The 22,755-nt window shown below is 41.5% G+C and overlaps 1 protein-coding gene across 2 annotated transcripts; it reads right to left on the bottom strand.

The window, feature by feature from the left end:
* Positions 1-616: 616 nt before the first annotated feature.
* spata6 (spermatogenesis associated 6) lies at positions 617-22,188 on the bottom strand. Of its 2 annotated transcripts, none has more exons than XM_080769726.1 (14): positions 22,120-22,188; positions 21,242-21,379; positions 19,345-19,393; positions 19,174-19,215; positions 18,930-19,054; positions 18,344-18,424; positions 12,382-12,578; positions 11,913-12,102; positions 10,211-10,328; positions 9,896-9,936; positions 7,890-8,041; positions 5,043-5,133; positions 2,505-2,569; positions 617-2,027 (listed from the first exon to the last, which is right to left on the bottom strand). In XM_080769726.1, the coding sequence occupies exons 1-14, from the start codon at positions 22,180-22,182 to the stop codon at positions 1,886-1,888; spliced, it is 1,494 nt and encodes a 497-aa protein (XP_080625852.1). In that variant the 5' UTR covers positions 22,183-22,188; the 3' UTR covers positions 617-1,885. The 2 variants fall into 2 exon arrangements, with proteins under 2 accessions (XP_080625852.1, XP_080625853.1); XM_080769727.1 differs by having other exon boundaries at positions 617-2,021.
* Between the last annotated feature and the right edge of the window lie 567 nt (positions 22,189-22,755).

Here is a 22,755-nt window from a genome sequence, read left to right as displayed (position 1 = left end):
GAGTAGCTGTCTGTCTGTCTGCCTGTCTATGAGTAGCTGTCTGCCTGCCTGCCAGCCAGCAAGTTGGTTAACAGAAAATGTATTGTTATGGCTGAGTAAAATAAAATACAATAAACACAATTTGCCTGAAAATATATTACCCAGCTATGACCTTTTTCATGAAAAAGAATGAGTAGTGATATGGCTGACTGAGTAAAATAAAACAATCTACCTGAAAATAGATAGCTATAAGTGAAGAGCAATTTCCGCAATTACCATTTCCGCAATTTCCACAATTTACATTTCCGCAATTTCTGCAATTACCATTTCCGCAATTTCCATTTCCGCATTTCCGCAATTTCCATTTCCACAATTTCAATTTCCGCAATTTCCATTTCCGCAATTTCCATTTCCATTTCCAACTATCAATGGCAGCTGGGTTTCATCATTCAAATAAAATAGAATTCTGTCCGTTTAGCTATAAAATTATGTCAGGGAATAGGGATACACAGTATATGTCTTTCATTTGCATTGCATTACATGCACATATTAACTGTATGATGATTTTGGTTGTGCCAGTACAGTATAGTGACAGTCGGCTACAGTACAGTAGGGTACAGTAGATGGACCCCCACATGGTAACTCTCCTTTCTCTACCGTTTCGGACGTGGGGCGGCTCGCCGGAACTGGGCCGGCACCCTGGCCGTGGTCCTGTGGTTCTGGAACTTCCGGGGACCCCCACACGGAGTTGCACCACTCACTTCACACTGGTTTGATTTTATTTTATTTACTATAGTCCTACTAGACCCCAGGTCTAGTAGGACAAACTGGTGGTGACAAACTGACATACAGCCTGGGCACACTTGAACTTGTGCGGCCAAAGGAAGATGTCCTTTGCGTCATCTCCAGGTTTTTGGACAGCTGGTGGATGGAAATAAAGCTCCACCCATGCGGCAGAATGCCGCTGGGGAAAGCTTTTCCGGGAATCTGGCCGACGCGGCAACCTGCCACATTGGTGGAGCTCCTTTCCCATCCACCAGCTGTCTAAAAACCCGGAAATGACACAAAAGACAGCTTATTCTGTCCGCGCATGCGGAATCTAAGGTGTGCTCAGACCCATATTGAGCCTACAACACAGTATGGCAGCCGCCTATAGTACTCCCCTTGTACAAGATCCCACATGTATAGATCTATGTGATTTTGTGGTCAAATTTCAATATTCATTTTGGCGTACATATGTTCAAAATTTCAAACGTGTTTCCGATGTTTTCAGTACTTATTAAACAGGTTATGATGCAGGTAAAGCTATTGTCAGATCATGGCACTCATTTTGCTAAGAGCAAATATTTGTCCTGTATGTGTATTCAGTAAGTCATTACATCCACTGATAAACTGGACTGTTTATCCCATTAGTTTATATTGAATTGATTGATTGAATACTTTAACAGATTTATACAAAATAATACTAAAAGCATAACGCAGATAAGCTCTCAGAGCTCGGTCCTGTGTATTAAATTCGAGTACAGTCATTAAGTTAATACAAAATAATAGATCTGTGACAGTAGTGAAATATTTAGTTGCACTTTTAGTATATGTTGAATATTTAACCCAGGCCTGTTAATTGTGCAAATATAGATATGTAGTGTCTATATGCCGACACTGCATACTGTGATCTACAAGTTCACAACGCCTCAAAATGTGATCACCTACAATGCCATGGCTGTTAACTGGCACAATAGACACTACTGCTTTACAAAGTTACAATAGATGATGAACAGTCACCGGTCCACCCAGTTTCCTTCTGCAAAGTGGACAGCCACGTAAATTAATGCCTGGACCAGGAATTGTCTTGGTCCCTTTGCATTTGCAATGCTTTACAATTCAATATACTGTGTAGAATAAGATCTTAGTTGGAGCTAGAGGCCTTCCTGTACATGTCCTTGTAGATTTCTCCCAGACTGTCCTCAAACACAGCTCTATGGGGCTTGCTGCTGTAAAGGGACCCGTTGTCCACTTGGACAGACGTCTCCCTCACACCACCTCTGGAGCTAAGACAAAAACAAAACAAACCCTTAATACAAGTGGTGGTACAGTGGCTAAAATAAAGCACTTGAAAAGCAGAGATTGTGAAGGTAATTGATTCAAATACACCGTTTGTAAGACCTTCACTTCACCTTCAAGTAATTAAGATAGTTCCATCATTGGTCTTCTATATTATACACATTATGATCAAAATGTTGAAAAAGCAATAAATGTGCAGACTATTATTTTTTTAATTATAACACATACAATTAACATTAGTGTGGGAAAGAAATATGAACTATTGGAAATGACTACCATCTTTTGTCTAGAATGAAATTGTATGTCAGTCCATTATTAGGTAAAGTGCCATTGTCAGTCCTAACCATGATTATACTGTATAGCCTATTAGTGCAGAAATGATTGGATGTGAGGCTATATAAAAGGAGGTAATTGAGAAATCTTCTCTATGGGTGGTCATCATGTTGAAAGGGACAGTATTTTACCTGGTGCAGTGGTCCAGGCTGTCACTAGAGATGTCACACCGATCCGCTGTACTTTCCTCCTGACCCTTATGTGAAACAACACACAAACACATCATACTGTTAGAGAGTACTACTAACAGATATTAACATACTGGTCCAAAGCATCACAGGCAACAAATGACAGAGACCACAGATAGGGTACAACACATAACCTTATTCTACAAGAACAACAAATCAAACCTCAAAACATTTAATTCAGGGAGGCGGATGAATCCAATTGGTCACTGAGTGATAAAGTGTGGTGGGGAACAGCCATGTTTTTGTCCATAGTGACGAGACAGGGAGAAGTGTTTGAGACAGACATTGTGGCCAATGCCACTGCCCTCCCCACCAAAGTAATTAGAACTGAAGAACTGTTTTAAACAGTGTTCATTTGTGCTCCCAGGGCACCATACATTCTTGCTATAGTGATCCAGATATATTGTCTGGACAAAATTGAGGAGTATGAGTCACAGGTTATTCTTTGGCAACAGATTCCGGATACACACCATGCTGCTGCTGTTGGGACATGACACTTTCCAAACAGGTTTCTGTAGAAACGTGGCAAATGTGGCTTTAGTGTGTTGGATATAAAGAGCATATGGGAGCTGGTGCTGCAGACAGTACAGGCAACCATAGCGATCACTATCACATAGACAGAGGCAAGTCATCACGTTACTGCACAAGATAAAAGAGATAGAGACAAACAACTGCCATTACAGAGATGCTAGAGATAACTTATCAAGGTTGATCAAGTGGAAGAGAGGAGAGGAAGAAATAATGGAGTCTCTCAAGGTGAGGGCATTTCCTCTACGCCATCCTTGGAATAAGTCAGTTCCATGTCGCCAACCAAGCATATACTTTCATGCTTGGTTCACACAGCATGATGTGACAGCATTCCGAATCAGTTAACTGGTGTTAAATAAAGGTTTTTCTTTGAATATCATGTCACTGTTCCAGATCCCCTTAAACATCTTGTTTATCAACATGTAATGACAAAACCTTATCATTGGATAACACAAGTACAGTAGCTTCGGAGACTGGTATATACACTTTCCCTGCGGAACACACTAAACCGACTTTTGTTTTACATGTTTAATTTGCAGTTTTTTGATAAGACATACATGGTTTCCGTCGGACAACCTGGTGACGTCACGCGTTTGGATCACGTTACCGGAAAAAGAACCCCACTGACGCTCGATTCTCAGGTACAATAGCGACGGGGTGATTCTTCAAAGGTTAGTGAAAAACTGCGGCAGGGAAACGATGTTTATTATGGATTCCCATGGGAGTCAATTAAGCAAGCAGATCTACAAGCTCACAACAAGTCGTGTCCCAACACATTGTGAGCTTTGGTGTAGAGGGGAAAGGTACGGACCCGGGCAATAATCCAGAGCTTTTCTGATCATCCTTTATCCACATGAAAACACAGTACAGAGTCTCATATCTTTATATTTTCTGTGATCTACGCATTATTGTAAGCCATAATAAGAAGAATTAACACATTCAACTTGCAGGCTGAGAGCTGTTTTCATTCCATTTCATAGTGCATGCTCTGAACTAGAATGAAATATATCACCTCTGTCCTAACGACGTTTGTCCTTCATGTGTACTGACATACACACAAAATTGTTTGGATTGTCTGTATCAAAGCTATTTCAGTCCGAACCCTATGGGAGTCAATAATTGACTTAATTTCCTTTCAGACTTAACTCCCCCCAGTCTCTCCTGCTCTTTCATTCAGGATTAAAGATTTTCTTAATCTCTCTTTCTTTCTCTCAAATCTTTGCCTCAGCCTCTTGTAGCTGGTGGCTCCCAACGGTGGCACTTGGCTACCTCGTTGTTTGTCTTTGTGTTGGAGAGACGAGTCCTCAACAGCTGCAGCTTACACCTTACATCTCCTTCCCACACACACACACACACACACACACACACACACACACACACACACACACACACACACACACACACACACACACACACACACACACACACACACACACACACACACACACACACACACACACACACACACACACACACACACACACACACACACACACACACACACACACACACACACACACACACACTACTGCCTCTTTATTCCACAGCCGATTTCACACAGCTTTAGAGTAATTAGACAACGTTTCGCCATTCAGGATGTTTCAAGTGGCCTGCAGATGGGTGGGTGTGGTAGTTTGGCGCTACTGTGCTTTTGAACCCAAACCTCTGTAAATTCCCTGCTTTTTGAAGTGTACAGAAGACAAACAGAGCCCCAGCAGGTACGTAGGAAGGTTTTGAATGTAAAGAGCATTACAGGAACAAACATGGTGAAGAGATGTTTTGAGTCAATGAAAATCTTGAGGTTAAGCAATGCAGTGCATGCCACTTAAGTGTTTACTCCATTCCTGTCCATCGCTCTAAAATGAACTATGCACATTAAGTAGCAGTGTGACTGGTTTTGCCTGCAAAATGCCTTTGTGATGCACGTGGAACTGCAGGACAGGTGTTTCTTACTTGGTGTTTCTGGGGGGTTCTGTGGGTCTGCAGGATCCTCTGGACCCGGCTGTGGATCTGTTGGGAGGGACTGGACCGACTGGGCTGGAACCTGAGGGTTGTGTAACAAGTTACACAACAGAAAGAGAGAGAGGGAGAAAACATTAGAAAACCTGTAAGAATCTCAAATGACCGATTCTATGCTCCTGTTTTATAAACCACTTAAATGATGCAGGCTTAAGATCAGGTGGAGAAAGTAATTACCATTGAACAATCTTACATGAATTCTCTGGTGTAGTTCTCTAGTGCATGTGTAGTTCTACAAAGTACACATGCATTGCTATCCTTCCCATGGTGATGATTTACAGGATGTCCACTAGTCTGTGCTGTGACCTAAGGAAAGCTGGGAGTGCCACGAGTCATGACCAAACTTAAAGTACAACTTGACACATTTCTATCCACTGCATTAAAAAACTCAAACAAAACATGTAAGCAGTTTGGAACACAAGCACTTACTTCAACTAAAATTGTTTTTAATTTTGGCCTTCTTGAATGCGAAATGGAGTGTGAAAACAAAAGCACAATTTCACAATAGCCTATGTGTTTGAAATAGAGGCAGAAACGTCCTTCATCAGCACAATATAAATGTATTCTGTCCGCAAGATGACCGCGGGCACTCATGAAATATAAGATGGCAATGAAAAACAGACAGAAGTAAAGGAGTAATAAATTCCAGGATTGCCTCTCGTCCACGTCCATTTTGGTCAGAGTGGACTGACTGACTGATGCCACAGCTTGGATGGAGTCGGGGGTTAGGGAAGCTTTTCATCCATAATCAGATAAATTCACTTCCTGCTTCACATAGTCAAAGACAAATCATCTGGCTACATGAATAGACTGAGACGTCAGGGGCATATGGGGCAAAAGTTGCTGTGGCGTCTGTCATTTTCTTTTTCTATCCCAGAGTCACAGTGAGACGTGTCCCTCTCCCTGTCTGAGGGAATCTACTGGGGTCGCTCTAATCTTCCACCTCGCAACTCCTGTCGCGTTTCCAATTGAGAAAGAAGTATCATTAATTTCCTACAATTTACTTTCCACTTTAAAATGGTCTATTGATTTTAATGTTTACTTATGGACTGAGAAAAAGGGGGAATGGGTAGAGGCTGCGTAGAGCAAACAAACAAACAAAACAGAACATCGGTCCCATCGGTGTGTTCAACTTGCAGCTGCCGCGATCGATGACAAGGTCTCTCAGAATGTATTAAAGTGTGCGTCGGGTCAAATGCATCAGGGCTCAGACTGCGGCACAAATCAATACCATTTTCCTCTTTGTTTTCCCTTCTCTTTTCCCTCCTTTCTAAGTAATGAACAAACATGACAAGACATCAGCTCCCATAATTTGAGAGGTGGCTGGGAATTCATCGTGCCTGTCGAGTGTGATCAACATTAAAGATTAGAGGTGTATGCGTATGTGTACGCACATGCACACCCACTCGACAGTGCATGGCTAGCACCGCATGATGACAGGGCCATATTTGTCAATATATAATTGGAAAATCATTGAGAAATAATGTTTTTTTTTAAACCACACAAATCCTTTGAGATCTTTTGAACAAACAAATGGTTTACCCAGGCAGATGAGGACAAATTCCAGGTGAATTCCACCCCCCAAAAAAGGTTTGTTTTTTGGCTTAGGCCTGAGTTTAGATGGAACCTGAGGATTTCACAGCTAGAACAAACTGTGATGCTCTTCTTCAGATGTTCACATCCATTGATGCGCTCAGGAGATCACCGATAGATTAAATGCGTTGATTTATACTTTACAGGCATTGCCTTTTATCTAAGCTGCATGGAGTGCAGACTACCTATACCTATACCACAGATCAGAAAAGACAGGAACTTTTGCTCCCAACTCCCGTTAAGTAAAATAATTCAAGTCCAACTTTACACTCATTACTTACAGTATGAAATAGTATTGATTTTAGAGGAAATAATTTGGGTGCCGTGCCTAGCGGTTATTAAAATTAATTAATTCTTTCAAAACAGCCACAGTCTTTTCAGTGCAAATAAAGTAAGCAAGTAAACAACGGCTGTGTAAATTGCCACACTTAACCGTTGGATTAGACTTGATCTAAATCTACGTCTAGCACTGTGAAAAAAAACAAACAGACTATTGTTATTGTAAATCAGCGATACTTTGGCACGCTACTTGTCCCAAAGTTTTGGTAGCACGCACTTGAGCCGTAATATGTCAAATCGACTGGCTTCATTGGGAATCGTGTGCTCGTATTTTGCTAAGAGATATGTTGTATAGTTTAATTGATATTCATTAATTAGTTCTCCCTTATAATGGGAAGATCGAAGACTAATTAAGGCTCCAATTCAAGTATTTTTTCCCTTGGAGACCGTAAGCGCCATATTTACAAGACTGGGGGGGAGGTTCATAATAATTATGAAAATGTATTGAAAAGGAATTAGTCTGCCTCATGGTGGCGCTATAACAGCCCACTTTGCATTTTTCCCTATAACTCTTGAACCTTAAGTCGTAAAATCAAAATGTCCTTTTCCATGGATTCCTTGGGTCATGACCATAGAGTAATAAAAGGATAGAAACTGAACCGGAGCGTTAGTCCCGGTTGCAATTTGGTCTATGTAAGCGATTGCGGCAACCACACTTTGCACTTTGCACAGGCCAGGACACAATTGATTGATCATTTAAATGAACATGCTCTGGAAATGCAATGCCGTGTTAAGTGGTCAGATGGGTGGCCTCGGAACCCTTTCAAGGTTTTCAAGTGGGCCCTGATCCAGAAAAGATTGTGAATGGGAACTGCTATAGACCCTCTGACAGCATCCCTGGTTCTTTACCGTTCCCTTAGAGAGAAGCTGCTGAGGGTTGAACTGGACATCCCAGGCGTGGACAGGGCCAAAGAAGTGTCTCTCACTGGGGTTCTAATAGGAGCTTTGTGCTTGGATGACTTCCCCGGAGATGACTGGGTCCTCATGGAGCCTTGCCCTGACTGGAAAAACAGGTTGAAACAACAATTAGAAGTGAGACATTTGGAGCTGTACTACTGTACAGTGGTTTTGATTTCAAGCATCTGGCTGCAGACCTCCATAACTCTGAGAGCGTGCAAATGGAACGTTACAGGTCCATTTGGATTAATTTGCACACTCTGGGAGGGGTCTTAGAGAGTCCATTTATCATTCAGAGTTACAGACCCGCAAGAGATCCACTTGGTTCCTAAATATCAATCATCTAATTGGGGAGCGGACTTTGAGAATACTATAAAGCCACCAAGTCTGAGGTCAAATGGTTATTAGCAAGTAAATAAATATGATCTATTTTTACCACATTGTAGCACCAGTAGAACTAAAAGACAAGCCATCTTATGCTTGGTTACGGTGTGTCATGATCTAAAATAGACGATCTACAAGCTCACAACGAAAATCTGACTAAAACTAACTTTTTTTTTCAAAAGACTAAAATATATTTAAGATTAAAACTAAATCAAAATGTGCTGTCAAAATCAACACTGGTGTTAAGCGATGTCTTTCACAACAGTATAATAAATGTCTTTCTTGTTTGAAAATAATCTCTTTCAAATAATGATGTTCCTGCAAACTATCTAGCAACAGCCCGTCCACCTATTAGGTGCACCATGCTAGTTGAAAACAAACATTTAACAGTTATTTGTAGCACCATGTGACCCTTTTCTCCTTGACAATATGTGCAAACACCTGCATGCATTAATGGGGACCGCACGTAATTCTGACGGATCATTAGTCCGACATGCGTCCGCATGGACTAGCGTCTGCTCCCATGCTTGCGGTTATGGTTAGGTTAGGGCAGTGGTTCCCAAAGTGGGGTCCGGGGACCCCCAGGGGTACCTGAGGGAGTTCCAGGGGGGACCCATTTATTTTGTTCATGTTCATAAAGTGCTAAGTGTTTAAAGCAGTGGTTCCCAAACTTTTTCATGTCAAGGACCCCCAAATTGACTTTACTTAGTGTGGACCCCCATTTGAAAAGATATGCCAGGGACCCCCATAAGAGAAGACGTACACATTTAGACGTCTACATTTAGACGTCATTTAGATTCGGCACAAACAAGGGACTAAATCCATTTATCTCCTATGCCAGTGGTTCCCAAAGTAGGGTCCCGGGACCCCCAGGGGTACCTGAGGGAGTTCCAGGGGGGACCCATCTATTTTGTTCATGTTCATAAAGTGCTAAAGTGTTTAAAGCAGTGGTTCCCAAACTTTTTCATGTCAAGGACCCCCAAATTGACTTTACTTAGTGTGGACCCCCATTTGAAAAGATATGCCAGGGACCCCCATAAGAGAAGACGTACACATTTAGACGTCTACATTTAGACGTCTACATTTAGACGTCTACATTTAGTGTGCCCCTGAGTGTCTCCCCAGTGCCTCCTCAGTGCCTGCCCAGTGTCCCCCAGTGTCCCCCCAGTGTCTCCAATAGCAATACAAGAGCAATAATACAAATTAATCTTAATGTATTAATCTTATTAATTAATTAATCAAATTAATTAATTAATTAATCAAAATTGCGGCCTGTGCCCAGCACCATGCCAAAGCTTTTTCCTGCAGGAAACACTGCTTGTGGTTGTAAATATATTGTTATCCGTGTTGCGAGGATGAGGGGGTACCTGGAAAAATATCTACCCCAAAAGGGGTACCTGGTCCAAAAAAGTTTGGGAACACCTGGGTTAGGGGATAAGACGGGTTGTCATTGTATAAACTAGTTTTAAATGTACATGAAATATGCAGTAGGTAGGGTATAGATAGCACTTTAATACGTTTTGAGACAACAACATGACAAGAATGGCTCTTGACATTTAAATACTGTAACTCACTTTAGCTATTCTTGGTCTGTAAGTCCCCAGGAGAGAGGAATCTGGGAGAGACAAGAGGACAGACAAGAGAGAGAGATAGAGGCACTGGAGAACTGTGAAGTGCAACAATTCTTTTTGCTTATAAAATATTCATTTTCTTGTACAAACTGGGCTGTGGAAGAAACTGCATTTTGCTGGAGTACATATTATATTGGCTGACCATGTGTGTATGCTTGGGAGATCTGTGTGTGTGTGTGTGTGTGTGTGTGTGTGTGTGTGTGTGTGTGTGTGTGTGTGTGTGAGAGTGTGTGTGTGTGTGTGTCAGATAAGCCTTACCTGTGCATTCAGCTGTGACACCAGTGGACGGACTGTGACGCAGGCTACTGGTTTTAGGAGTGCATAGACGCTGTGAGGAAGGAGTCCCTGTCACAGAGACACTGCTGCAAAGAGACACCTGGTGGGGCAGGTAATCAATCAATCAATCAATCAAAGTCAACACCAAAACACCCAATAATTAGATGAATCTATCAGGAAAAAATATTAATACAAGAGACAAACATTATGTTATATTCATCTTATTTAGCTTGCAATGACACGTACAGTATATCATACTCATACAGTCCCTTCAGCCAGTTTGAGAAAGAATGACAGAAGTAGATTGACAGTCCCAGGATATGTGGTACGGTTGCCTTATTGAAATAAGGAATCGCCCCTTAGTTGGAAAATAAAAGATGTGTCTCTCATTGAAATGATAAGGGAATCAATCAATGACGCACAGCTTACAATTTCAAATAGCTCACATGCATAATACAGGTTGTAACTTGTAATAATATACAAAAACTGTGCATGTATAGAGAGATTTTCAGGGCCAGGGTGGGTGTCCCTTATTTGAATTTCAGGTATTGTAGTTGGCAACCCTAAATTATGTGGGCACCTCTTCACCTAAATCCTGACGTACCACGTTGTGTGTCACGTCAACATGTTTTTATTTGGAAATATGTTATTGTTATTTGGCATGCTTACAAAACATTATTCAACAACGCAATGATAAAAAAGTCAATTGTTGGAGAGAAATAACTACAAAAATATATTATGTTGAGACTGGGTTCCAAATGTAGTTAATGTGGGAAGAGGCAAGGCTCTTGAACGCACTTTGAACACCGGGCCGAAATACTTAATTACTCCATTAAGTAACAATTTATTAATTGCAGCTCCACTCTTAATCACCAAGGTTGTGGCTAAGGGATCCCCGAGGGAAAACAGAAGGGGGGGTGGTTAGACAAAGACATGCTCTATCGGCTGTATTCTATAGTAAGTGGGATCCATGTACAGGTATATCACATAGAAAACTTCTCACACCTTTACGCAACCAGTTTGTTTAATAAGTGCATCATGGTGGATTGATTTGATAGTCATACATCCAGATTTGATTAAATTTGAAGAGCACCATTAAGTAAAATAGAGCATCATATTATAGATCAGAGGTCCAGGGACATCGATGGTTCCTTTGGGGGGTTTCAGAGGTATTTAACTCTGAGACAGTACAATTTCCATTTGTACACTCTCTGAGTTATGGGGGTCTTTGAAATAAAATTAAGTTTTAGAATCACTGCTGTAGATACATTTAATTTCAAGGCTATCCTTTGCTGCCATCGGATTCACATTCAAATGCAACGTATATTCAGCTCGCCAGTGAACGAAGAGTGAACACTTTCTAATTTCATCTGTGCAGTCACAGATTAAATAAATTAAAACCTATAGTTGACAGGAGCCCCCGAGGGTTCTATAATATAAGATCCAAGTTTAAAATTCTCTATCATTTACCAGAACAAGTGCAACAGCTTCGAGGAATCTTTAGGGACTAGGACTGTATAATACCGTTTGAAAATACAGGGGAATGCCCACAGCCAGGTTCCTTTCAGTGACACACTCTTTGGCATATAGAGGCTCTCTTCGGATTTGAAAGAACTCTTGCGTTTTAGAGTGTTATCGCTGTACAGCTCGGAAAAATGTCATTCAGAGCTAAACGTTTACCAACCAGGAATGGTGTCTGGCTCTCTGTCTCCTTCTTGAAGAGATGAGGTCCCAGCTGGAGATGTCTGAGTCTTTGCCTGGCGTCTTCTGACAGTTCACACATTCTGCGGTGAGTGTAGGGTGACAGCGCTCGTGTCCTGGAGGCTACTGTTGGCTGCTGGTAGCTAGAGTCCGTAGAAGACCCCGTCCTAGGGCTATGGACAAAATCAAAGAGCACGATATATATCCAAATACCTTCATATCGATATTGTGACAATAAAACCTACAAGCTCCTTGGTCGGCTATGGTTTGTTTAGCTTGTAGGTTGGCAACTTTCACAATTAGGTTTATATAATATACATATTTTAGATATAAGGCAGAAAAAACAACACTTGTCATATCACAATATATTATATTATATTATGCAAAATCCCAGACGATTATCTAGTCTCACATCACAGTATTGATATAATATTGATAAAGCCCAGCCCTACCACGACCATGTCTTTTTAGCCTCGGTATTAGTAAGAGTTTTCTTGCTGCTTTCCTGTGGACTACAGTTGCCATCATGCTCTCTGCTAAGCTGTTGGCTGAATGGAGGTTGACATGGTAGATTGGGTGATGGTGGACATTTTTCTGAGCTCCGCCTGGGCAGGGATGGAGATGTCCTCACTGGAGAGAGACAGTCAGGCTGAAGAGAAAAGAAAAATGGACAAAAGGAAAAGCGAAAGAGCGTCAACAATGCTGGCATGAGACAAATAAATAACGTCATTTTCTTCCAGTTTGTCAGCATGATGTGCTCTGATTCAGGTTATTTGGGAGGCATACACGGAGACAATTATGCTGGGCTGACATTGCCAGACCAATACACAAAAGCAAATTAAATTAAATTTGAGCTGGCAGATTCACCTGGTTTCCAGGCTAACAATATGCAGCTTTTAGTCTCAACGTCTACAGTTTTCTGTAGACTGCAGATATGTCAACCATTAAGCCAATTATTGCTCTCAGCCTCTATACAGACTTGTTTTCTTTCGATGACACCATTAAACCATTAGCTAATTCATGCAGCATAAGTGTTAACAACAACAATAGGTCTCTCTCGGCCCTCGTGGCTAAGACCACCTCTGCAGAATAACTTCAATAACTCTAATGGCCACTAACATCATTGTCGGATGCAATATCCAGCTTCCTCCGGGCGGTGCTGGGCCAAGATAAATAAGTTAAGGAAAAATGTTAATTGTGTTTGATGGCCATCTCCAGTCTAATGAGATAAGAGGCATTACTTGGCTGTAAAACAAAGATTATCTAAATGCTAATTACAGACATCATGGAGCATTGAAACGCATTTTTTTTAAAGGAAGGGGATGATAAATAAATCCTGATTGAGGTTGCCATTTCAGAGTGTATTGATTTAATGGAATTAAACAAAGTCAGGTTTCCCCCTTTTTTCTCCGCCCTCCTCTGTGCACTGCTCACACTCTAGCCTCAAGCCTAGTTTATGCTTCATTGCATGATGGTGCTGCGCACTGAAAATGATAGATTTACAAGCTAACGACAAAACATCTAGGCTTCTCTGTCCTCTTTGTTCCGTCTTCCATCTGTTGTTCGTTTGCTGGTGGAGAGCCAGTGAAGGTCTGTCCCTCTTTCCTGTCCAAAGCTGAGTGATTAGCTTCTATGCAGCTGACGGTATTGTGAAATATGAGGTTCTGTCCTTGAGCCAATAAAGCACGAGCTACAAGTTGCTTATCAAACAAGAAAATGAAGCTAGCCTCAATACCACAAGAAATCTCTGTGGCAGGGCACCTGGGTGACATCATCCACTCCACTGTCGCAGAATTATAAAGAACCCCAGCACAATCATAACTGTCAGTGCCTATTTTAACCATGTTAAAATGTTTAAAATCAGCCCAGACGGTTAGCTCAACCGTCTGAGCACCATTGACGGCGTGCCGCGGGTTCGACTTCCGATCCCGACGGCCTTTGCCGCGTGTCTTCCCCCATTTCCTGTCAGTCTACTTTCAACATATCAATAAAGGCAGAAAAAGCAAAAAAAAATATATATCTAAAATCCTGACAAACCTCACCCAATATGTGACCTGTAATACAAGAGAGTATAAGACCGGACCTGCTGTAAGCCAATGTTAAGAAGGCATAGCATTGGTGTGGATGATGCCATCATCTACCTGCTCCACCTGGAGAGGCTGAGCAGACCAAGGAGCTGGTGGTGGTCTAAAGTGTAATTCATAGTCTGATTTTTACGGTGGTGAGGTGACCACCGAACTACCACACGAGGGTCGGTGAAGAGCAACCCCAGCCCTTCTCTCCGTTTTTACTCACCACCGCTCCACGTTATTACAGCTCTGGTGGTCATCTCACCACCGAAAAGCCAGACTATGAATAGGCCATAACAGTGGAGCAAGAAGAGACGATGTGCACATGGTGGACACCTACAAGGTCCTAGGAGTACACGTGAGCAATAAACTGTGCCGAGGCCCTATACAGGAAGAGACTGAGGAGGCTCATGATCCTTCAATGTTTGCAACAAGCTGCTTGCAGATGTCCTACCAGATTGTAGTAGCTATAGCGTCTTCTTCGTTGCTGTGGTATGTTGGTACGGGTGGGTGGTGACGGGTGACATCAGCACAAGGGACGCCAACAAACTAGGCTAGCTCTGTAGTTGTAGTTGAACTGGACAATCTGGAGGTGGTAGCGGAGGAGGATTTTTGTTTGCTTGTCGTGATCCCCATTAGCTGTGCCCTGAAGCACAACTAGTCTTCCTGGCGGAGGAGGATGAGAAGCTGAACGCTAGCCTGAAGAACCCCTCTCATCCCCTCTATGATGAACTGACAAGGACCAGGAGCACGTTCAGCTACAGCCCTCCTCAGCACGCCACAAAGTGCCTTGGCCCGTTCTTTGTGCCAGTAGCCATCAGGCACCCCAACTTGTATTGTGTGTTCCGTTCTTTGGGATTACTGACTCTTGCTTTGACTCTGGCACTGTCTGTTCTTTTGAATGACTGACTCCTGCATGGACTCTGGCACACTGACACTTCCACATGGACTACTAAGATATACAGGTACATTGCCAAATGTTGACAGATGCCTGTTAAGAACCTTTAATTTGAGACTGTAATAATATTAATTTAATTTATATGTTCATTCACTGTTGATAGATGTATAGCAATACATTTATATTTATTCATATATTCATTGTTGATATATGTAAAGAAATAGATTTAGATTAATTTATAAATTCACTGTACATTTATATTTATTGATAGATTACAGCTAAGTATTTTACTTTATTTAATTTTATAATTTATTGGTTGACTCTTACCTGTACCTCTGCTGTGTTTAATTCTCACTGCCTGCTGCTATGACACCTAAATTTCCCTCCAGGGATCAATACAAACGTATTATCTTATAAATAATTTCTTATCCATGCAAATTATTTTGATAGGAATAAAGAAGCACCATTTAAGAGAGAGAACAGTGGCGGATGGCCTTTAAAAAAAGGGTTTATTTTTTTACGAGAGGCACATGGACGGGGAAACACAGCAAGATTGACATGAGCGAAAGCATACTAGACAGATGTCTATGGAACAGGATACAGAGAAGATACAGAAAGACCATTTAGAGCGGTGAGAGAAAAGCAGTATAGGGAAGATGAGTATGAAAGAGTGACCAAGGAAAGGAGAGATACTTTGTGAGAGATGGAATGTATATTTCCCACCATTACAGATATAGAGATTTCTGTAAGCAGGTGCTTTCATTCTGTGATCCATAATAAAACACGACACTTGGGACGAATTGGCACGCCCATGTTGAAGCGCCATTAGGTCCGTGAGAATGGAGAAATTCTACAGTGTGACAGCCACGGCTGGGCCCTGATCCGCATGTCTCCCTAAGGGGCCAGGAGAACACATTGACAATTTGCCTTGGTGTCAATGACATCCCATTTAACCAAACAGCCTCCGCTTGTGTTAGTGCACCTGGAAAATATATGGCTCTGCACCAACCCATATGCGATAGATCATAAGGTACTAACAGGACTGCCAAGCTGTTACAAGGATTGTCTTTCCTTTTATCCCCCCTCCAAAAACAAAACAATTGTTTCTTTTTTCGGTGGGCTGCAGCAAAAGGTACCTTACATTCTCTCAGAGAAAATAGACAGAGCTCTCCTGCCGTCCTCCACGTGCGTGCACGCACGCACACACACACACACACACACACACACACACACACACACACACACACACACACACACACACACACACACACACACACACACACACACACACACACACACACACACACACACACACACACACACACACACACACACACACACACACACACACACACACACACACACACACACACACACACACACACACACACACACACACACACGAAGATTATATTGAAGAGAATAGATGGAAGTGCCTTATACGCCATAAATTCTGGAGAGACTGGAGGAGAGAAATAAAGATAGAGGGCCAGATAGAGAGAGCGAGGGGACCAGAGAGAATGAAATCCACCTCCTTTGCGAGGTAAAATGGTGATTTTATGCAGCTGAGCACAGGTTGCCCTTTCAATGCAAAAAGGAAGAGATGCAGGTGAGAGAAGGATGTGAATTTGAGTAACCAACTGCCTGACTGGATCTCCTTAACTGTATGAAGACCTTGCTACTATAGGGGTGCAAAAAAGAAAAACTAAATCATCTGAATAGCCATCAAGAAAATCATTAATAATCAATGATTTCGTAAAATTATCTATTAATAATCTATCCCAATTTTGAGCAACTTTTGGTTAACTGGTTAATCTATTCAAAATTGCAAATAAACGCTTCTCGATTATCCAATTAATCAAAATAGTAATCGATGTCAGTATGAATAATAATCACTATGAAAATAATTGGAAGCTGCAGCCCTACTTGCTACACAGCATTTCCTTTAACTCTGAGAGTACAGTCTCAGAGGTAAACAAAGGAACACTCAGGGTTTTTTGCTGTGTAGTAGCAGGAACAGTGCAAGGGCCCTGCTATCGGAACCACAGATCTGTCTCTCTGTAATTACATTCACAAGGAGAGAACAGATACCCTTGAAACACTACAGGGATAGATAGATGGCAGTAGCCATGGCAACAATAGAAGGTAGGTCTATATGGTGGAAACGGACTCAAATGATTGAGAGTGATGCTGCTCATCAGAATGATCTAGAACAGTGGTTCTTAACTTCTCAAACTTTGTTTTATTTCAAAGACCCCCCATATTTGGTATGCATTATTCCATGAACCCCCATAACTAAGGTGTCATTCACACCAGAAAGCTTTACTGCGATTAAAACGAATCCTGCTGCACATTGTCAGAAAGTTCGCTTCGTTTGGCAGGTGTGAGGAGACTTTAACCCTGATCGAAATGAGGACGAGTACAAGGAAACACATAAAAACACTGCAGTGAGCCTACAGAATATTCTGTCTGTCTGTCTGTGCGTGCCGTAATGGAGTGCTGTCACTGTGTGGGGACTGGGGAGTAGGGACTTTCATCTCGATAAACATGTAAACATTTTGCGCTGCTGTCTGGGTCCAATCCCAGACGGCACGACACGACACATGCACGTTATGAGTATAATTTTATCACCATAGATTTCACTGTGTATGCTAGTTTGTGAATGGAACACATTGATGAAGTTGCTGCGTTTCCAATTTCTGCGGATGACAGTGTGAAGGCAAACCGCAGCAAATTAAATATGCAAGAATCCCAATTTCCGCCCATTCGCATCGAGTCTACCGAAGTATTAGGTGGCAATGTGACCTAAGAGAGTGTGCAAATGGAACCAAGTGGATTTGCACTCTCTGAGTTACAGATCTGAGATCTCTAAGGGTACATTTGGCTCCCTGGTACGTACACTCTGTGTTACAGAACTTTAAGGGTCCATTTCTGTGACGTCATGTACTGTATGTGGGTGCTGAGGGGCTTGGGCCCCTGTGAAGAATTTGTAACTCATCTTTTGATCATCCATTACTACTGTAACTGTTATGGTGCTGAAACATGGTGCTGAAACAAGTCATGAGTGAATCATTTGTTCGTTGTGAACTGAAATCATACCACTGTGTTTATTACCAAACTGTAAATGAAAGTACCCAACAAAACCCCCCGTGACAATCATAAGAACTCTTCATCTCTGGTCCATTGGTCCCTAACTATCAATAACTTAGCTGGGGACCCCGTGGGGTCCCGGAACCTCACTTTCAGAACCACTGATCTAGAAACAAATATTACAGTTTGCTACATTGCAGTTATATGCTACTCTAGTTCCTGTTTATAATATTGATAAAAAAAACAAAAGCTAAAATGTCTCAAAAATGTCTCAAAAATTAACGTATGTTTTGTTTGGCTAGGAGTGTGTGCGTGTGAGTGCGCGTGTACACACTCTCTGATACGAGACACACTTACCGGTGAGACGGCCCCGCTGTCCTTTCCGCCACTCTCCTCAATGACAGAAGAGGTAAAAAACTCCACTTTGGGGGAGATTCCCTGGTGAAAGACAGAATTAGGAACAAACATGCATTTACACAAGGATGGAGACCAACGCACACAAGCACACATAAACAACATGGCCAGGAAGATGAGATTTACAACCGTAAATCGTCACTCTACGCCTGTGCGAGAACAACAAATTGGCACAAACAAGAAAGGCTTGAGTGATGTTTAAATTATCTGGCAGTGTGAATGAATAGAGGCATCTAAATTGCTATGCAAGCCTTGAATACAAACACGAAAGCGCGACAAGTGTTCATAGATGTCTAAACGAGATTATTGTTGGGGCTTCAGGATGTGATGGAAAAGAAATCTGCAGGGACAGATGGACAGATGAGGCAGGAAGGAGAGAAAGAGAAATTGATGAAGGGGAAGGAGACATGGAGAGAGGTGTAGGCGAGATGGGGAGAGGAAGAGTACGACTGAAGAAGTCAGTTGAACTCAAGAGAATATGGACAGAAAAGGCTGACGGAAATGAAGGGAACATTCATTGGAAACCTACCGGGAAGGTAGAGGACCTCTTCATCAGCATTTCTCTCTCTAGAGCCCCGTCTTTGGAACTGAGCCTGGGTCCAGGGTACAGGAAGTCTCTAGTGCACTCCTCCACTGTGGCCAGAATCTCGCCCACTGAAACCACACATGCACGCACGTACATAAGCACGCAAATAAAGTTGAGCTCCTATTTTTGCACTGTTTTGACAAACTCAGAACAGAACATGCCCATATGGCATCATCCGAAAGCATACCTGGAGGTACCAGCTGAATCAGCTCAAAAGATGTAGTGTCAGCTAAGCGGAGAGAAAGCACAAACATCCTGTAAGCTAATGATCAGTATCACAACAAATAGCCTATGAGCATAAAACAGCAGATGATTCGGGAATGAGCGATGAGGAATCAAACCTCAGGAGACGGCTTACCTTCGAGGAGATCAGCCACATCACCAGGGTCAACTACGCCTGGAAAAGTCTGGTGAAGAATAACAGACAAGCACGGACCAATCAGCAGTTTCCTTTTGTGTACAGTATTACTGCAGTGATTCTCAAAGTGGGGTCAGCAAAGAATGTATTAATATATAGCATCAAAATCAGCCGTAAACCCTATACTGTACATTGGCTATTAGAAAATAGACGACCTACAAGCTCACAACGCAACGCATTCACAAGCTTGTAGATCTTCTATTAAAAATAAAAGTGAAATGTGAAGATCTATTTTGACATTTTAACATTTTTTTAACATTTTAATCAACAAAAATCTTGTATTGGAGTCCTTGGCAAAATGAATGTACAGAGGGGGTCTGTGGCCAAATACATTCATTTGGGGTTCCTTAACATGAAAATGTTTGAGAATCACTGTATTACTGGAAACCGTCCTTAATCCCTTTGAGTGATTTTAAAAGTAAAAAAAAAAAGAAGAAGAAAAAACTGATGCCTGCAGCTGTTTTGCTTCAGTATGATCAATGTATAATTAGAGTTTTTGCTGTGCATCTTATTGTATTTTACGTTGTAATATGTGCATGTTCACTTTCTTGGCCAGGGTTCCGTTGTAAAAGAGAATATAACCATCTCAATGGGACTCACCTGGTTAAATAAAAGGGAATGATTTTTTAAAGTACTGTAATTAAGTACAATTTTGAGGTATTTCATTTGTATGATATTGGAGTATTTCCAGTTTCCAGCACTTTTACTTCTACTCCACTACATCTCAGAGGCAAATATTATACTTTTACTCCACTAAAATAATTTGAAAACTGTAGTTACTAGTTACTTTGAAGAGTTTGATTATTATTACAAAACAAACATTAAACACTTCAGCCCTATAAACCTTTTGGCTATTTGAAAATAGCCGATCTATTCTGTTCTGGCACATTTGAAATGCCAGAACAATCTCCCCAGGGATTATTTGTTTTCCTGCGGCAGATTAGTGTGGTTTTCAGGCTAACACTTCGCTCCCTCAACAGTAGCTGTTCAGTAGTGCTGGCCAATTTGGGACTCTATTTGTATACCGGTGTGTGATGATGATTGTGGAGCACCATTTCCCAAAAGGACAAATGGTAAATGGTGTAAATGATGACGTACACATCCCAATTATATATACTGTCTGTTGAAGGCCTGTTGACAGTATTCATTCTCACATTCACTGTTGATAGTCTGTACATCAATCTGTTTTACTTTATTTATTCAAACCTTGATTCTTGAATCTTACTCAGTATCCCTATCCCCTGTGTTTCACTCTTACTGCTGTTGCTGCGATGACAGCTGAATTCCCCACTGGGGATAAAGAAAGGCTTATCTAAACCGTCAACTTATCAATCCGTCTCTGCTTTTTTACCCTCTCTTCATCATTTATTTTTGTCTGGAAACCTCATATAAGACCAAAACTGTTACTTATCAGGATTCAAATTCAAAAACAGCACAAGTAGAAGATGGGCTTGTGGATGTGATACTTCTGAGGCTTTTGTGTGATGCTGCAGTATGATCAAGTATACACTATACAGCGTTAACCCATTCTGACCTGAGATCAGATTCATGCGAGGTTTCCACTGGACACACACTGGTCTGATTAACCCATTCTGACCTGAGATCAGATTCTAAAAATGTCAGTCGTTCTTCGATTTTTCAAAAATAGCAGACCTACAAGCTCTTAGCGCGCCACTCGGTGGCGCGCTATGAGCTTGTAGATCTGCTATTTTTCAATAGCTAAAGCACAACATAGTGCTAACACCAAAACGGGTTCCAGTTCAGAATGGGTTAATTTACAACAACAAAAACAATGGAGATGAGAGTTTCTGCCCGACAACAGCGATGTCTTTCTCACCTTGATGAAGACCATTTTGTGATGAAAGCGCAGAGGGAATACTGCAGGCACACACCCAGTCTTTCTGTACTGGCCCATGATGCAGACACTGATGTAGAGGTCCTCCTGCTCATGTAGCACAACTCCTGGGCAGGTGATCTAGCACAAACAGTGATCTTCATAGGTGCTCAGTATTGTATTGTGTTTACAGTACAGTACATGTTTATTGACTGATTATGTGCAGCTCATTGGAATTTCGTACGGGTGGGTATTAGAACCCGTGCATTCCGTTTTCTTCAATAAAAAGTATTTTTATCCGGCCGGTGACTATTTTCTCAAAATGTTATAATGTAACAGAGTGCAATACACCTCTCAGCCGATAGAGGCGCGTAGTTGAAAGCATTATGGCGAAAAAACGGAGAAACTGACCCGGCAGTCGGATAAACGTTTTTTTTATATAACACTACGGAATACCAGCCGGTGGAAAGTTCTAACAACCGTGGCCTCAGGGGTGAGCACTTTATACTTGAAATATGAACGTTGATGCGCTCAAATCAGAGTCAAGTCGCGTCGTTTCAGGTCTCCCAAATAATACACAAAGTTTAAACACGTCTAAACAACCGAACTTCAGCCAGGATAACTGCAGCATCTTGCTCAATCAATTCCTTCTTATCTATTCGATAAGAACAGATTGCGATTATAAAGGGATGATGGATGATAAGAACATAAGGATTGGGGGATATGAAGGTATAGTTTAAGATGTACAGCAGGCTACAGGATCACGGGATCAACGCATTAGAGCTATCATGGATCAGAGCTATAGGGATCAATGATCCCCGGATCATGTGTCAACAATCAAAACAAAACGAAACGAAACCTATTGTATTTCATGTACTTACAGCCTGTATATCCAAGTACACTGTACATTTCAGAGACTTCTGTGGCGGTGTCGTTCTACCCATTGCTAAACTTGGTTCGTTGTCATGGGTGACGCGACAGGAAGCAGATAGGAAGTCCCAGGCAGAGGATGTTGTGACTCGTGACCAGAACTAACCAATCAAATGTCTTGTATGCAACCAGTGGTTTTGATTGATTGATTGCAATTTGAAAATGGTAAGTTTGCAGAATGAGTACAGAGTACAGACTGACAGCTAGTAATTGCATCAAAATATATTTAAAATACCAAAAGTAAAAGTACTCTTGTAGGCTATTCAGAAACCTTTTTTCCTCCAACTTTAAAAAATGTATCAAAATCTTTTGAAAGATAAATATATTTAGTTCACTTGCACACATAAAGATGAACACTGGAAATTCAAATTAGCTTTCACAGCTTTCATTCATCAGTTTATTTAATTCCAGATAATACAAAAGTGTTCCAGAAAATCCAGAACCACATTCTTAATCACAGCATTCACACATTCACTCCGCCACGTTATTTTTAATAAATAAAATGCTTTGCCATGTAAACTACAAGTGAATGTGGTATTGTCTACTTCAGTGGTTCCTAAAAACGTTTCAATCCAAGATTAATTAGG

This window comes from Protomyctophum bolini (genome assembly GCF_963924005.1).
Source record: "Protomyctophum bolini genome assembly, chromosome: 8".
NCBI classification, from domain to species: domain Eukaryota; kingdom Metazoa; phylum Chordata; class Actinopteri; order Myctophiformes; family Myctophidae; genus Protomyctophum; species Protomyctophum bolini.
Note: the sequence above shows the minus strand (reverse complement) of the source record. Positions and strands in the feature narration are given on the sequence as shown.